We start from the raw sequence: 14,906 nt of genomic DNA on the forward strand, positions 1-14,906 counted from the left end.
TTTGCTACCGATTTTGTGTTCGCTGAAACATTGGTGTTTGAAGTATCGCTACACCAGTGTGTAATTCGTTCTATCCTGGGAGGAAATAATCCACAACCTTGGGTACTAGGAGAGGATTAAATTCCTTAAGGAAACACTGTGAATTCAGTGGGTTCGGATTAAATTCTATTTCATTTATATTTATGTTATTTTATCTTCTCCATAATTATTTTACAAATACAGTTAAAACAACAACTCTTAGCTACATCAACGTTCAAATTGAAAAGTCTTGTCATCAATGAAGCGTTCCAAGTTGCAGCAATGATTGAAAAGTTGCCTCCTTTGTGGAAGGACTTCAAAAACTACTTGAAACACAAACGAAAGGAGATGTCCCTTGAAGATCTCATTATTCGGTTGAGAATCGAAGAGGACAATAAAGCTACTGAAAAGAAAGGACGTGGAAACTCAACAATAATGGGAGCAAACATTGTTGAGGATAGAAAGAGGAAGAAGGCTTATGGACCGAAAAGCAACCCAAGCAAGAAGCGGTTCAACAGAAATTGCTATAACTGTGAAAAAGCTGGACACAGATCTGCAGATTGTCGAGCTCCAAAGAAAGACAAGAAGAAGGGTCAAGCAAACATGGTTGAAAAGCACGAAGATATCGATGACTTGTGTGCTATACTTTCTGAATGCAACCTGATAGAAAATCCTAAGGAGTGGTGGATTGATTCTGGAGCCACTCGCCATGTTTGTGCTGTTAGAGAAGCATTTGCTACATATGCTCTTGTTGGACCCGAAGAGACGCTTTCAATGGGAAATTCTACAACGGCAAAAATTGAAGGATTTGGAAAGATATTTATAAAAATGACTTCTGGTAAGGTGGTGACCTTGAACAATGTCCTTCATGTTCCCGAGATTAGAAAGAACTTACTCTCTGCTGGACTTCTTGTTAAGAATGGTTTTAAGTGTGTCTTTGTATCTGATAAGGTTGTAATAAGTAAGAATAAAATGTTTGTAGGAAAAAGTTACCTCACTGAGGGCTTTTTCAAGCTGAATGTAATGGTTATTGAGAATAATAATAAAATTTCAGCTTCTTCTTACTTACTTGAGTCAAATGAATTATGGCATATACGTTTGGGTCATGACAATTATAAAACCTTGAGAAAAATGATTAATTTGGAAGTATTGCCTATGTTTGAATGCGACAAATCAAAATGTCAAATATGTGTGGAATCTAAGTATGTTAAACATCCTTATAAGTCAGTTGAAAGGAATTCAAATCCTTTAGACTTAATTCACACAGATATTTGCGACATGAAGTCAATACCATCTCGCAGTAGAAAGAAGTATTTCATAACTTTTATTGATGACAGTACTCGATATTGCTATGTTTACTTACTTAATAGTAAAGATGAAGCAATAGATGCATTCAGGCAATACAAAAATAAAGTTGAAACGCAACTTAACAAGAAAATTAAAATGATAAGAAGTGATAGGGGTGGCGAATATGAATCTCCTTTTGAAGAAATATGTCTAGAATATGGAATAGTTCATCAAACAACTGCCCCTTCATCAAACAAAGGAGATGATGAACACATTGTTGATAAGTTCTGGTTTGCCACAGAACTTGTGGGGGGAAGTCGTTCTTACGGCTAATCGGATATTAAATCGAGTACCCCATAGAAAAACACAATCCATTCCATATAAAAAAATGGAAAGGAAGGAAACCCAACTTGAATTATTTTAAAGTGTGGGGGTGTTTGGCAAAAGTGCAAATTCCTAAATCCAAAAGAGTAAAAATAGGACCGAAAACCGTTGATTGTGTTTTCATAGGATATGCGACCAATAGTAAAGCATATCGATTTCTGGTTCATAAATCAGAAAATCCCGACATTCATAATAATACGGTTATAGAATCAGATAATGCTGAATTCTTTGAAAATATATACCCGTATAATAAGGAATATGAGTCGATTGGTGAAGGATCTAAACGACCTCGGGAAGAAACAAAAGAAAGTATATTTAATCAGGAGGATCCAAGACGTAGTAAACGTCAAAGAATGTCTACTTCATTTGGACCAGATTTTGTGACTTTCTTATTGGAAAATGAGCCTCGAACATTTAAAGAAGCTATGTCTTCTTCGGAATCATTGTTTTGGAAAGAGGCAGTCAATAGTGAAATAGAATCCATATTGAATAACCATACATGGGAATTGGTTGATCTTCCTCCTGGAAATAAACCTTTGGGTTCTAAATGGATTTTTAAGAGGAAAATGAAAGATGATGGCACTATTGATAAATATAAGGCAAGACTTGTAGTCAAAGGGTATAGACAGCGAGAAGGTCTTGATTATTTTGATACATACTCTCCGGTTACAAGAATTACGTCCATACGAATGTTAGTAGCATTAGCTGCAGTTTATGGGCTTGAAATTCATCAAATGGACGTTAAGACGGCCTTCTTAAATGGAGACTTGGAGGAAAAAATCTACATGGAACAACCTGAAGGGTTTGTGATTCCTGGTAAAGAAAAGAAGGTATGTAGACTTGTTAAGTCTCTTTACGGACTAAAACAAGCACCCAAACAATGGCATGCGAAATTTGACCAAACAATGTTGTCAAATGGTTTTAAGATAAATGAATGTGATAAATGTGTGTACATTAAAAATGTTCCAAATCACATAGTCATTGTTTGCTTATATGTGGATGATATGCTAATAATGAGTAATGACATTGCCAACATAAATGCGACTAAGCGTATGCTAACTAGCAAGTTTGATATGAAGGACTTGGGAGTTGCTGATTTAATTCTAGGGATTAAGATCAATAAGATTCCTCAAGGTCTGGCATTGTCACAATCTCATTATATTAAGACAGTACTTGGAAAATTCAAGCACTTAGGGTTTAAAGTTGCAAAGACTCCAATTGACGTGAATCTTGTATTAGCAAAGAACAAAGGCCAAAGCATATCACAATTGGATTATGCTCGTATGTTGGGATGCTTAATGTACATCATGAATTGTACACGACCAGATATAGCTTGTGCTATAAGCAAATTGAGTCGATACACGAGCAATCCAGGTCAATCTCATTGGATGGCAATGAAACGAGTTTTGGGATATTTAGAACATACCCATGACTTTGCTTTGCACTACAGTAAATATCCTGCGGTGATTGAGGGATATTATGATACAAATTGGATCACCGGTTCAACTGATTCTAAGTCCACAAGTGGATATGTATTCACTATTGGTGGAGGAGCGGTATCTTGGAAGTCGTCCAAGCAAACTTGTATTGCCCGCTCTACAATGGAAGCTGAATTCATAGCCTTAGATAAAGCCGGTGAAGAAGCTGAAAGGCTCCGGAATTTCTTGGAAGACATTCCATTTTGGCCCAAACCATTGGCACCAATATGCATACATTGCGATAGTCAAGTTGCAATTGGAAGGGCTGGGAGCGTGATGTATAACGGTAAATCTCGTCATATATGACGAAGACATAAAACCGTTAGGCAATTACTCTCTAGAGAAATTATCACGATTGACTATGTAAAGTCAAGCGATAATGTATCGGATCCACTTACAAAAGGCCTAACTAGAGAGGTAGTTGAGAAATCATCGAGGGGAATGGGACTATGGCCGAGAACAAGCCATTGTGGCGGTAACTCTACCTAGAAGACTGGAGATCCCAAGATCTAGGTTCAAGGAGATCAAACAAAGTCATTAATGACGGTTCAACATTATCAACTAAAAGTTTGGTCCATTCTCGTGATAAGATAATGTTCAGTACCAAGGATAAAGCATTAAGGCTTTTTAATGATTTCTAAATTTGATACGGGGTATATCAAATAATGTATCTACGGGATGAGATGTTTAGGAATCGCCTATGTAAGTGTGAAGTGTTAGCCGCTTCAAGGAGAATTTTGTAAGGCCAATTCTCTACGCACTTATTAAACCAGGCGGTGTTCATGGCTGAAACGAACACAACAATGAGAGCCAAAGACGGTTAAGAGTCGGTTGTGTGACTTATGGTTGTCTAGGTATACACCAAAGTTCGACGGTTCAAAGATATCAAATCTACCGATTGACCGAGTATATCCGACATAAGTTCACTACGGAAAGTTCAAAGGGAAACCTACTTATCCTGATACAATTAATCCTTGCTTGCGAATCACACAGTTTTTCATGCATATTTCTGTGATATAGCCATTCCCCATTCATGTGGGGGATTGTTGGGTTTTTTAAGCATAAATATAGCTTAAAAGAGGGTGAATGGAAAATGGAGGAAAATTGAAAATATTTGAGTTTCCCTCCTTGATAAAGGGATATTGTCCCATATTGGAAGAGGAAGAGATTTTGATGGGTATATATACAATTGCACTTCTTCTAGCTCTTAAAGAGTTAAGAAGAAGGCAAGGCTCGCGCCGTCGTCGTCGCTCGCTCGCCTCGGCTTCGGCTTCGGCTTCGGCTTCGGCTTCGGTCAAATGATCGATTGATTGATTAATTTTTTGGACCAAATTTATTTGTTAATAGTAAATATTAACAGAATTGTTATTAAATATCCGATTTTTTATAAACGTAATATTAATATTAAATCCAAATGTAATAGTATATGCCATTCACTTTTTGTAAAAGACATTTACAAAACAGTTTGCACCTCTTCAGAAGAACAGCTTGTACCTCTTCAAATCTGAAGAGATGAAGAACAGTTTGCACCTCTTCAGATTGAGCTCAACATTGGCTATAAATACCAGTCCATTCCCTCAGATTTTTCATACGAATTTCTGACTTCTCCTCCTTTCTTTTACATTGTTTTAACTACAAACAAAGCATCAGTAAGTGTGATTTGCTACCGATTTTGTGTTCGCTGAAATATTGGTGTTTGAAGTATCGCTACACTAGTGTGTAATTCGTTCTATCCTGGGAGAAAATAATCCACAACCTTGGGTACTAGGAGGGGATTAAATTCCTTAAGGAAACACTGTGAATTCAGTGGGCTCGGATTAAATTCTATTTTATTTACATTTATGTTATTTTATCTTCTCCATAATTATTTTACAAATACAGTTAAAACAACAACTCTTAGCTACATCAACGTTCAAATTCCTTAATTGGTATTTTCCAAGCTTCGATGATCAACCCCTGACACATTTAAGTTTTGATTTTCGGCCATCCTTGTCCTCAGGACCCAACACTATATTATTCAACTATATTACCTTTAAAATGAAACGATGCAAAAGGTATTGATACGCCATATCCACGTAGAAATCTTATTGGCCTCTTCCACACATTACTAGGCCTCGGTCTAGTGAAGTTTTGCTTTTTTGGGATACTAAAAAAGACACTTCTCAAATGAATCGGTAAAACATAAATTATTTTTCTCCGGCCCAAAGTACTTTCCGAAAAGCTGTTTTGACAAAATTGATTCTTAAAATAAGCTGTTCATAACCAACGTGCTAAGAACATTGAAAATGGTCTCAATTAGCCACTGCTAATCACGTACAATTTTATATAGAAGCTATTGGTGCACTACTCAAATTAAATAAATTGCAATAGGAGTACTTATTATTCATGATATTGACCAAAAAGAAGAAAAAAACAGAGAAAAAATTGCAGATTTTGTCAATAACTTGATTAACACTTGTATTCGACAGGTTACATATCAAGTGAATTACCACATCCTAATCACCCATAGGCTGTGCTATGAAACCTCTTAATTGTGCAGACATTAAGTATTTTTAATAATACTTGGTTGCTAGTGCATCTAGGAGTCTTGAACTGACTCATTGCAGCCCCATTTCCAATGAAATATTCCAATATTTTCTTAAAAGTACCTCTCTCCACAATACAAAGCTCTAAGGGTCCAATTGAATTGGTTTTTCTTGATACAACATACCCATGATCAACAAATGAAGCATCCATTTCTCTACAACACTCTCCTAGAACCATTTCTTCAACTTCACCTTTAATTTCCCAGTAAATCACATAGTGCCCTGGTTGCTTTGTCACGTTCGCATGGCTCGTGAAATCTACTAGGTCGGCTCGTGCCTTGCTTAGTATTTGCGAACCTCTCTCCACCACTAACTGAAGGTCTTTCTCTGTGTTCTTATCGATATTCACTGTTAATATCAGCTTTCTCCTGCATATGAAGTTAAGTTTGGGCGTCTTCTTGTAAAAACTAGCAACTTCAACCACATCGCCTAACCTATATCTATATAGACCTGCAAATAGCGGTTTCAGATGGTCAAAAGTGAAACCAAATAAGTATACACATCAGTTGATAATATATACATTTAAGCATATATCAATTTGGTAAAGAATGACCAAAATGTTATCTATCATAATTTTTAATATTATTAGGTCACCCAAAAGAAACCTACAAGTTAGCCTCCTTAAAATGTCAGAACTTTGTAATCTTGAAAATAAGATAGGTTACCTGATATAACATGTTAAGGTGACCCGATGATATAAAATAAATTATACTATGGTGCATATAATTTAACTTTATGATTTATTATTGAAGTTGCATGGCCAAACTCACCAATTTCTTTCCTAATCGGGTGCATGTCGAACAAGATAAACTGAAATTCTCCACAATTGTTTACGTCCAATATTCATAGTTCATGAAATTGCACACAAATGTTTATGTTTAAACTTAAAAAAGGTCTACACACTGTGGCATATGTAGAGTTCTACTGACTGGTTCAATTGAACCCATAACTTTCGACGCGAAATAAAATTTATATGTAAAAATTCGTTAAAATTACAAAAAAATAGATATGAACTCATAACTTTACAAATATAATGGGTTCAATCCCACAACCTTAAAGTTAAACTCATAAGGTTTAAATCCTGGACCCGCCTATGTTAATACACTAATTTTTTGGACACTATCAAGTTATTTGAAGGTATTTGCAGTTAACTACTCATAACAAGTAAAATTGATAACTTGAAAAATAAGGTAAGTCACTTCTATTTACAAATTCGTATAATCTACATACCTGTGAAAGTTGTTAGGACGATTTCATATTGTTGTCCAATCTTTACTTGAGATAGGGGCACAACGTCACCTTCTATGAAATCATCGTTGGCTGAATTAATATTTCCATTTTGGTAATTATAATGCGACTTCTGTCTATAAAGGGGTATGAACTCAAAGTAAGAAAAAGTTGGTATCACTGCAAAAGTAACATTTTCTGGTGGAGAAGAAGGATCCACATTTACTCCAATCCAACTCTCAGTGGACCCATAATCAGCACTCACCAAAGGCAATTCCCCTCCATAATGCCTTAATTTTGTCAAGTATGGCTGCATTGAGCCTGTCATTATTGAGTAAACATACTTAGCATTTGGCCATAATTTTGGTATTAGGCAACACCAATCTTCCCTTTTTAGCTCTTCACATATTGATTCAATCCTTGAAGCCAATTCTGGATTAGGCAAATTAATTATCTCTAATACAGCTTTTCGCATTTTGATTATGTTAATTCTTGAGCTAAGACTACCTTCCCTTAAGTCATGACATAATTCCTTCCACAACTCCTCAAATGATCTGAATGCTTGAACCATACTATATGCAAAAGTTGAAGTAACAAATTCTACTTCCTGAGAAAAATGCAAGCCAAGAAGGAGGTGACAATATGTGGATTGTTTGTAATCTCCACTTGAAATGACTGCTTCAGAACTGCAAGTGAAGGACTTTGTCTCTTGCTGTTTAGCCTTGAATTCCTCACTAGCATAATAGTGAGTTGTAGCTGTTCCTGCTATTAGTCCTCCTTTTGTTTTATATTGTTTGCTGCTGTATATGAATTCAAGAATTTTTCCTCCTCCTTTTATTGGATAAAGACTGCGGGAAAAAAAACAAGAAGATGAAAAAGATATGCGGCTTTATACTTATTATTTTATGAGATTGGAAATATTCCATATATATATATATACACATACCTTGATCTATATGCTGCTGCCAACTTGAAAATCTGAAGAGTGGTTTGTGAGCTATGGCAAGTAAAAGGCACAAACTTTTGTCTTCCCTCAGTAGTTCCAGAACTAAACGCAGTTTCCACAAGCAAGAAAAATATCATTAGACAGTTAAAAAAAAACTTCTACTTTTATTGAAAAAAGGAAAAAGAAAATAAATTGCTGCGGTCTCTCATTTCGATGCATTATTAGCAAGAAGAAACAAATAGTAATACGTACTTTTTGTCATGTAAATTACTAAGACGAGACAACCTTTCGATTGTACAATAATTGGTTCCCATAACCATAAGTATCCTCCTCAGTTTAAAAAAGGGGTTTTAAAGGAAAACAAATATCTAAAAGAAGGTAAATGGGCTGATCCTTCATTTGTCCTGATATACTCATGCCCAATGGCGTGATAAGGGTGTAAGTACTTCGTTTGAATTCTTCAGATACAATAAAAATACTTCGGCATACCCATATCTGATATATACTTCCGCGAAAACTTATAGAAGAGTCCGAGCAATATAGGGTAAAAAATTAAATGATAAAACGTGAAGGTGGACAAAAAATCTCACCTCAAAGATAGATTGGTAATGGGGTGTTGAGTGAGGAGAGGAGCAGTATCTCCATCAGCAATTCTCTGAATATAAGGCTCTAAATCTGCATGAGAAACAAGAGGGACCAAAGAAGTATAAATCGTTTCTAATGCATTTTCATCCATTTCTTGAAGTTTGATATCTCCAAGCCATTTCTTGAGATATTCCACACCATGGTTAAGTTCAAGAATCTGGCGTAGTGTCTGCTGCTGTACGAGGTCAGCATCCTCCGCAACTTCCTCGAACCAACGAATAATTTCTGTTTCTGCTTTGTGCTTATGATTGATAATCTCTGTTTCTTGTTCCATTTGCTAGTTCCAGGGCATGCAGCAAGCCGCAAGAAATTATAATGTAATAGGTTACTAGTTTTTTCGAAAGGCTTTCATTCGTTTGCTTTTTTAAAGAAATTGACTACTCATAAACTCTACAAGTGGTAACCTTGGAATTATCTTGGAGCTGCCAATGTCAAGACTTTATATCTCACTGAGATATTGCTTCTATGAAAATGATAATATAGAAAAATGTGGCTTTTTTACTTTCTTTCTATAAATGGTGTTTTTACTTTCAAATCTCCACTACATTGAGTGAGAAGAAAAAAGAAAATTAAAGGAGACCACTTGCATTATAACCATCGTCTACTAGTTCAAGTGAATCATAACTTTCAATATGAATTTATACGTAACATTCTAGTAAAATCTCAACAAATATTAGTTTTGAACATATAATTTTCAGTACAATGAATTCAATATTAAAAAAATTTAAAAGTTGAACTCTTTAAATTCAATATTAGGGGTGTGTTTGGTACGAGTTCCAATTTTCCCATGTATGTTTGGTTGGCTTAAATGTTTTGGAAAATATTTTCTTTATGAACTCATTTTTCTCCAATTGGAGGATCATTTTCCTCCAATTGAAGGAAAATAATTTTCTTATCAATAGAAGGGAAAATACTTTCCAAAAATCTTTCTCAACCTTCCCCACCCTCACCCACCCACCTCAGACCCACCCACCTAACCCCACCCCTCTCTCTCTCTCCAAAAAGGCTCTTTTTTTTTTCAAATTTTAATTTTTTTCCGTCACCACCCACCCTACAACTCCATCTCCCCCCAAAGGTTACTTTTTTTTTTATATAATTACAAATTTCTGTTTTTTCGTTTTTCTGTACCACCCACCCCTACTGTTCCCCACCTCGCACAAAAAAAAAGTTTTTTTTGTAGTTTTCAAATTTCTGTTTTTTTTCTGCACCACCCACCCCCTTCTCCCCACCCCCAGACCACTGCCCCCCACCCCGCACAAAAAAAGTTTTTTTTTATTTTTTTTATAATTTTAAATTTCTGATTTTTCGTTTTTCTGCACTCCCGGAAAAAAAAATATTTTTTTTATATATTTTCAGTTTTAGTTTTTTCATCTTTCGGTTTACAGAGTTCGAAATTTTACAAGTTCCAAAGTTATGAGTTCGGAGGTTTATGTGTTTGGAAGTTTACAGGTTTAAAAATTATAAAATTTATGAGTTCGAAATTTCGCGGTTTCGAAAGTTTAGCGGTTCAGAAGTTTATGAAATTTGTGGGTTCGAAAGGTTGTTGGTTCGAAAATTTATGACTTCATGTTATTGTATCTAAATTATTTATGAATACTCTTGAGAAGTTATTTTCGTTAATTTACGTATCAAACACCGAAAAATGAATAAGATTACTACTTATTTTTAAAAAAATATTTTCTTGAAAAACATTTTCCGTTATACCAAACACACCCTAGCTTTTGAGAACCTTTTTGTGGCATTGATATCTAGAGTGTGGGAAATTCCCCTTTGATTAAAATGAAATCAAGAAGAGAAAATATTAAAGAAAGGAAGCATCCCCCGATATATCAGAAATAATTGTGTACGATGCTTTATGGACCATATATCAGAAAGAGAGATTCCTTTCTGGAATTGATAGAGATAAGTACTTACAGGGGATGGACCAAAAACCATTAATTTGACAGCTATGCTAAAAAACCATTTACTTCTGTTCCTATTTCCTAGTAGTACATAATAACATGGCTGTTGATATTTGCACTCGTCCATATAAATATCGAATTATTGTTGAATCTCCTTAATCCAGGTTCGTTCTTTATCTGGTACTCGTGGTATCGATATTTTTATTGTATTTTTTCTGCTCACGGGAGTTGGTACCTCCCGTTTTTCAGTTTTCCTTTGTTGTGTGAGTTAAATTGTTGATATCTTACCTCGTACTAGTTTATTTACCATATTAGTGTGCCTGTTGTTGCAACTTATATTCTTCTGGTTTGGTCTGTTGCCTTGTATGATAGTGATTCCCCTTACTTCGCTGTAGGTAGAGTGGCTGTGGTCTGCGATGCTCGAGTGAGGTCATGTCCTTGGGGGGAACGGGGGGTGGGGCGGGAGGTAGGGCAGGGTTTAAGGGTTGGCGGGAGGCAAGGGAGGTAAAGGGAACAAGGGTGTCTGTAGGTTGAGAATTGGGTCATGGAATGTAGGTACATTGACGGGTAAATCTATAGAGTTGGTGAAGATCCTCCAGAAGAGGAGGGTCAATATAGCGTGTGTCCAGGAGACAAGGTGGGTAGGGTCGAGGGCGAGGGACGTGGACGGGTATAAACTTTGGTACTCAGGAGTCCAGAAAGGTAAGAATGGAGTGGGCATCTTGGTGGATAGGGAACTTAGAGAGTCGGTGGTTGAGGTTAGACGAGTGAATGATAGATTGATGACTATTAAGTTGGTGGTTGGAGAGTGCACCCTAAACATCGTTAGCGCCTATGCGCCGCATGTGGGCCTAGATGAGGAGGTTAAACGGCGCTTCTGGGAAGGGTTAGATGAGATTGTGCGTCAGGTTTCGCCTGCTGAGAAGCTATTCATAGGAAGGGATTTCAATGGGCATATTGGGTCGACCGCAGGTGGTTATGGCGAGGTGCATGGAGGCTTTGGTCTTGGGGAGAGGAACGGAGGAGGTACATCGTTGTTGGACTTCGCTAAGGCTTATGGGTTGGTGATTGCGAACTCTAGCTTTCAGAAGATGGAGGAGCATTTGGTTACTTTTTAAAATGCAGTGGCGAAGACCCAGATTGACTATCTCATCCTCAAGAGGTGTGACAGAGTGCAAGGATTGCAAGGTGATTCCAGGTGAGATACTCGCGACGCAGCATAGGCTCTTGGTGATGGACGTTGGTATTATGTTAAAGAGAAGGAAAAGGTCTACTCGAGGAAGACCGAGAATCAGGTGGGGAGCCTTAACTAAGGATAAAGCCCAAGCGTTGGAGGGGCGGTTGTCGGCTATGGGAGCTTGGAGGAGCAGTGGTGACGCGAGCACTATGTGGTCAACGACAGCAGACTGTATTAGGGAGGTTGCGAGAGAGGTGTTAGGGGTCTCGACGGGCGTCTCTGGTGGGCACAAAGGAGACTGGTGGTGGAATGAAGTGGTCCAAGGTAAAGTGGAAGCAAAGAAGGCGGCGTACCTGAAGTTAGTGGGGAGTATAGGTGAGGAGGAGAGGCGAGTGTGCATGGATAGGTATAAGGCAGATACGAAGGAGGCTAAGTTGGCGGTCACAGAGGCTAAGACTGCGGCTTATGGTCGTATGTACGAGGAATTGGGGGAAAAAGATGGGGAGAAGAAGTTATTCCGGCTGGCCAAGTTGAGAGAGAGGAAGGCTCGGGATTTGGACCAAGTGAGATACATCAAGGACGAAGATGGTAGAGTATTGATGGACGGAATACCTGGAGTGTAAGTTCAGCACTGAGCCAGGGGAAGTGAGCGTGGATGTGAGGCTTGATTCGCAGGTCATCCCGAGTAGAGGCAGCTTCAAGTACCTTGGTTCAATTTTCTAGGGGGGAGGGGAGATCGACGAGGATGTCACACACCGTATTGGGGCAGGATGGATGAAGTGGAGGTTAGCATCTGGAGTCCTGTGTGACAAGAGAGTGCCACCAATACTCAAAGGTAAATTTTATAAAGCGGTGGTTAGACCGGCCATGATATATGGGGTTGAGTGTTGGCCTGTTAAGAACTCACATATCCAGAAGATGAAAGTAGCAGAAATGAGGATGTTGCGGTGGATGTGCGGGCACACTAAGATAGATAAGATTAGGAATGATGATATTCGGGAGAAGGTGCATGTGGCTCCCATTGATGACAAGATGCGGGAAGCGAGGCTTAGATGGTTCGGACATGTTCAGAGGAGAAGCCCAGATGCTCCGGTACGGAGGTGTGAGCAGCTGGTTACGGAGGGCACGAGAAGAGGTAGAGGTCGGCCTAAGAAGTATTGGGGAGAGGTGATTAGGCAAGATATGGCGAAGCTCCAGATTTTCGAGGACATGACACTTGATAGGAAGATGTGGAGGTCGAGTATTAGGGTTGTAGGTTAGGAGGTAGTTGAGTCGTGCCTTACTTCGTAACATGGTGGGACTAGCCATGTAGGTTTTTTTTTTTTCTAAGGTAACTAGTGGGAATGTTGTGGCTTACTATTTCTCTTTTCAGTGCAGGTCCTATTTACTAGCTATCGCTTTTACTTTACATCTTTCTTCTAGGTTTCATGAGGTTCCTATTTTTCTTATGACTATTGTGGTGATACTAATATTGTCTCCCTTTACTTTGCATCTTTCTTCTGGATTCCATGTTGTTCCTATTTATTCTATGATTATTGTTGTGATACTAATATTCTCTTCCCTTTTTGTCCCTTTTGTCTTTTTATTTTTTTGAGCCGAGAGTCTTTCGAAAACAGCCTCTCTACTCTTTCGGGGTAGAGGTAAGGTCTGCGTACACACTACCCTCCCCAGATCCCATTAATGGGATTTTACTGGGTTGTTGTTATTGTTTGTTGTTGTTTAGCATTTGATGATGATCTTCAGTCTTGCTTCTATGGTCTGTCAAGTGTCAAGTGTAAGTAAAGAGTGAATGTTGACATAACCGAAAACTTCATATTTTTGACTACCAATAATCATAAACTGAAGAGGGTGATTAAAAGGTGATTATTAAGAAGGAAAAAGATACAATCAGTTTCTTTTTATATGATTTTTCAGTTTCTTTTCATTGTATCATCGTTATAAACATTTAGTAGTGCTAACCATTAAACATTAAACATTGAGGGTATAAATGGTGATAATTAAGAAGGAAAAAGATACAAACATTAATCGTCTGGTTGTTGAAGGGGGTTAGTGTTAATTTGAAGATTGCTAACCAAATACTTTCCTCTTTTGTGATTTCTTTTGTTTCTAGTTAGGATTGAGTAGTGCCGCTGTTTGAGATAAAGGGGTAGTAATAAAGAATTTGAAAACTTCTATTATATAGAAGAGACAACAAGAGGTCGATCAAGGGCATAATGGCCATTTCAAATATAATAGTGCATTGTTTGCTTGTATACTAGGCTCAAAAGTTTGGGTGTGGATTCTTAGTGAGCGTTTGGACATAAGAATCGTAAAAGTTCAAAAAATAATAGTTTTTTTTTCAAGTGAAAATGATATTTGAATATTAGAGTTGTGTTTGGACATGAATATAATTTTGGGTTGTTTTTAAATTTTTGTGAGTGATCTGAGTGAAAATTTTGAAAAACTATTTTTTGTAATTTTTTAAAATTTCGAAAAATTTCAAAATTCATCTTCAAGTGAAAATTGAAAATTTTATGGCCAAACACTGATTTCGAAAAAAAAGTAAAAATAAATAAAAAAAAATGTGAAAAAATTCTTATGTTCAAACGGGCTATTAATAACAAGAAAAATCAAAACTAATGTGGCCATAAGCTATTAAATTCTTCAAATGGATCCCGCTTTCCATTCAACCTTCACTATCTTCATTAAATGCATTACTTGATTGTTATTATTACTTTTTTAATAAGTACTTTTAACTAGAAAAATTATCTTTTTGGCAATTTTATAATTCAAATGTTCACCTGATTAAAAATATTATTGTAACATACATTTTATATATGACCGTTCTATTATCTCCTTAAGAAATATTATTTTATTTATTAACTATTTCAGGTAAAGAAGATTTTATTTAAAACAAATTAGTCATAATTTATATAGATTTACATTCAGATGTTCTTATATTATTATTAATTGATATCATTTTATACAAAGTTCTCATTAAATTGCAATTTCAATTGGAATATTTTATAAAATTAGGAAAATATATTTAAGAATAAATATAGTTTCAAGTCCCCTTTTTATGATTGGATATTGAAATTTGTTTAAATTGTATAATAAGTATCCCCTCTCTAAAATTTGATTTGAGAATATCTAAAGTAAACATTAAGACAATTAACCATAAGTTATTAAATTCTTCAGGTGGGCCCCACTTTCCATTCAACCTTCACTATCTTCATTAAATGCATTTACTTGATTGTTATTGTTATTATTATTATTATT

General features: G+C 36.6%; 1 protein-coding gene across 1 annotated transcript; it reads right to left on the reverse strand.

Annotated features, from left to right (window-relative positions):
* Positions 1–5,578: 5,578 nt before the first annotated feature.
* Positions 5,579–8,983, reverse strand: LOC107819824 (indole-3-acetic acid-amido synthetase GH3.10). The gene is made up of 4 exons (XM_016645977.2): positions 8,516–8,983; positions 7,926–8,027; positions 6,983–7,827; positions 5,579–6,202 (listed from the first exon to the last, which is right to left on the reverse strand). The coding sequence occupies exons 1-4, from the start codon at positions 8,842–8,844 to the stop codon at positions 5,667–5,669; spliced, it is 1,812 nt and encodes a 603-aa protein (XP_016501463.1). The 5' UTR covers positions 8,845–8,983; the 3' UTR covers positions 5,579–5,666.
* Between the last annotated feature and the right edge of the window lie 5,923 nt (positions 8,984–14,906).

This window comes from Nicotiana tabacum, chromosome 2 (assembly GCF_000715075.1).
Source record: "Nicotiana tabacum cultivar K326 chromosome 2, ASM71507v2, whole genome shotgun sequence".
Classification (NCBI taxonomy): Eukaryota; Viridiplantae; Streptophyta; class Magnoliopsida; order Solanales; family Solanaceae; genus Nicotiana; species Nicotiana tabacum.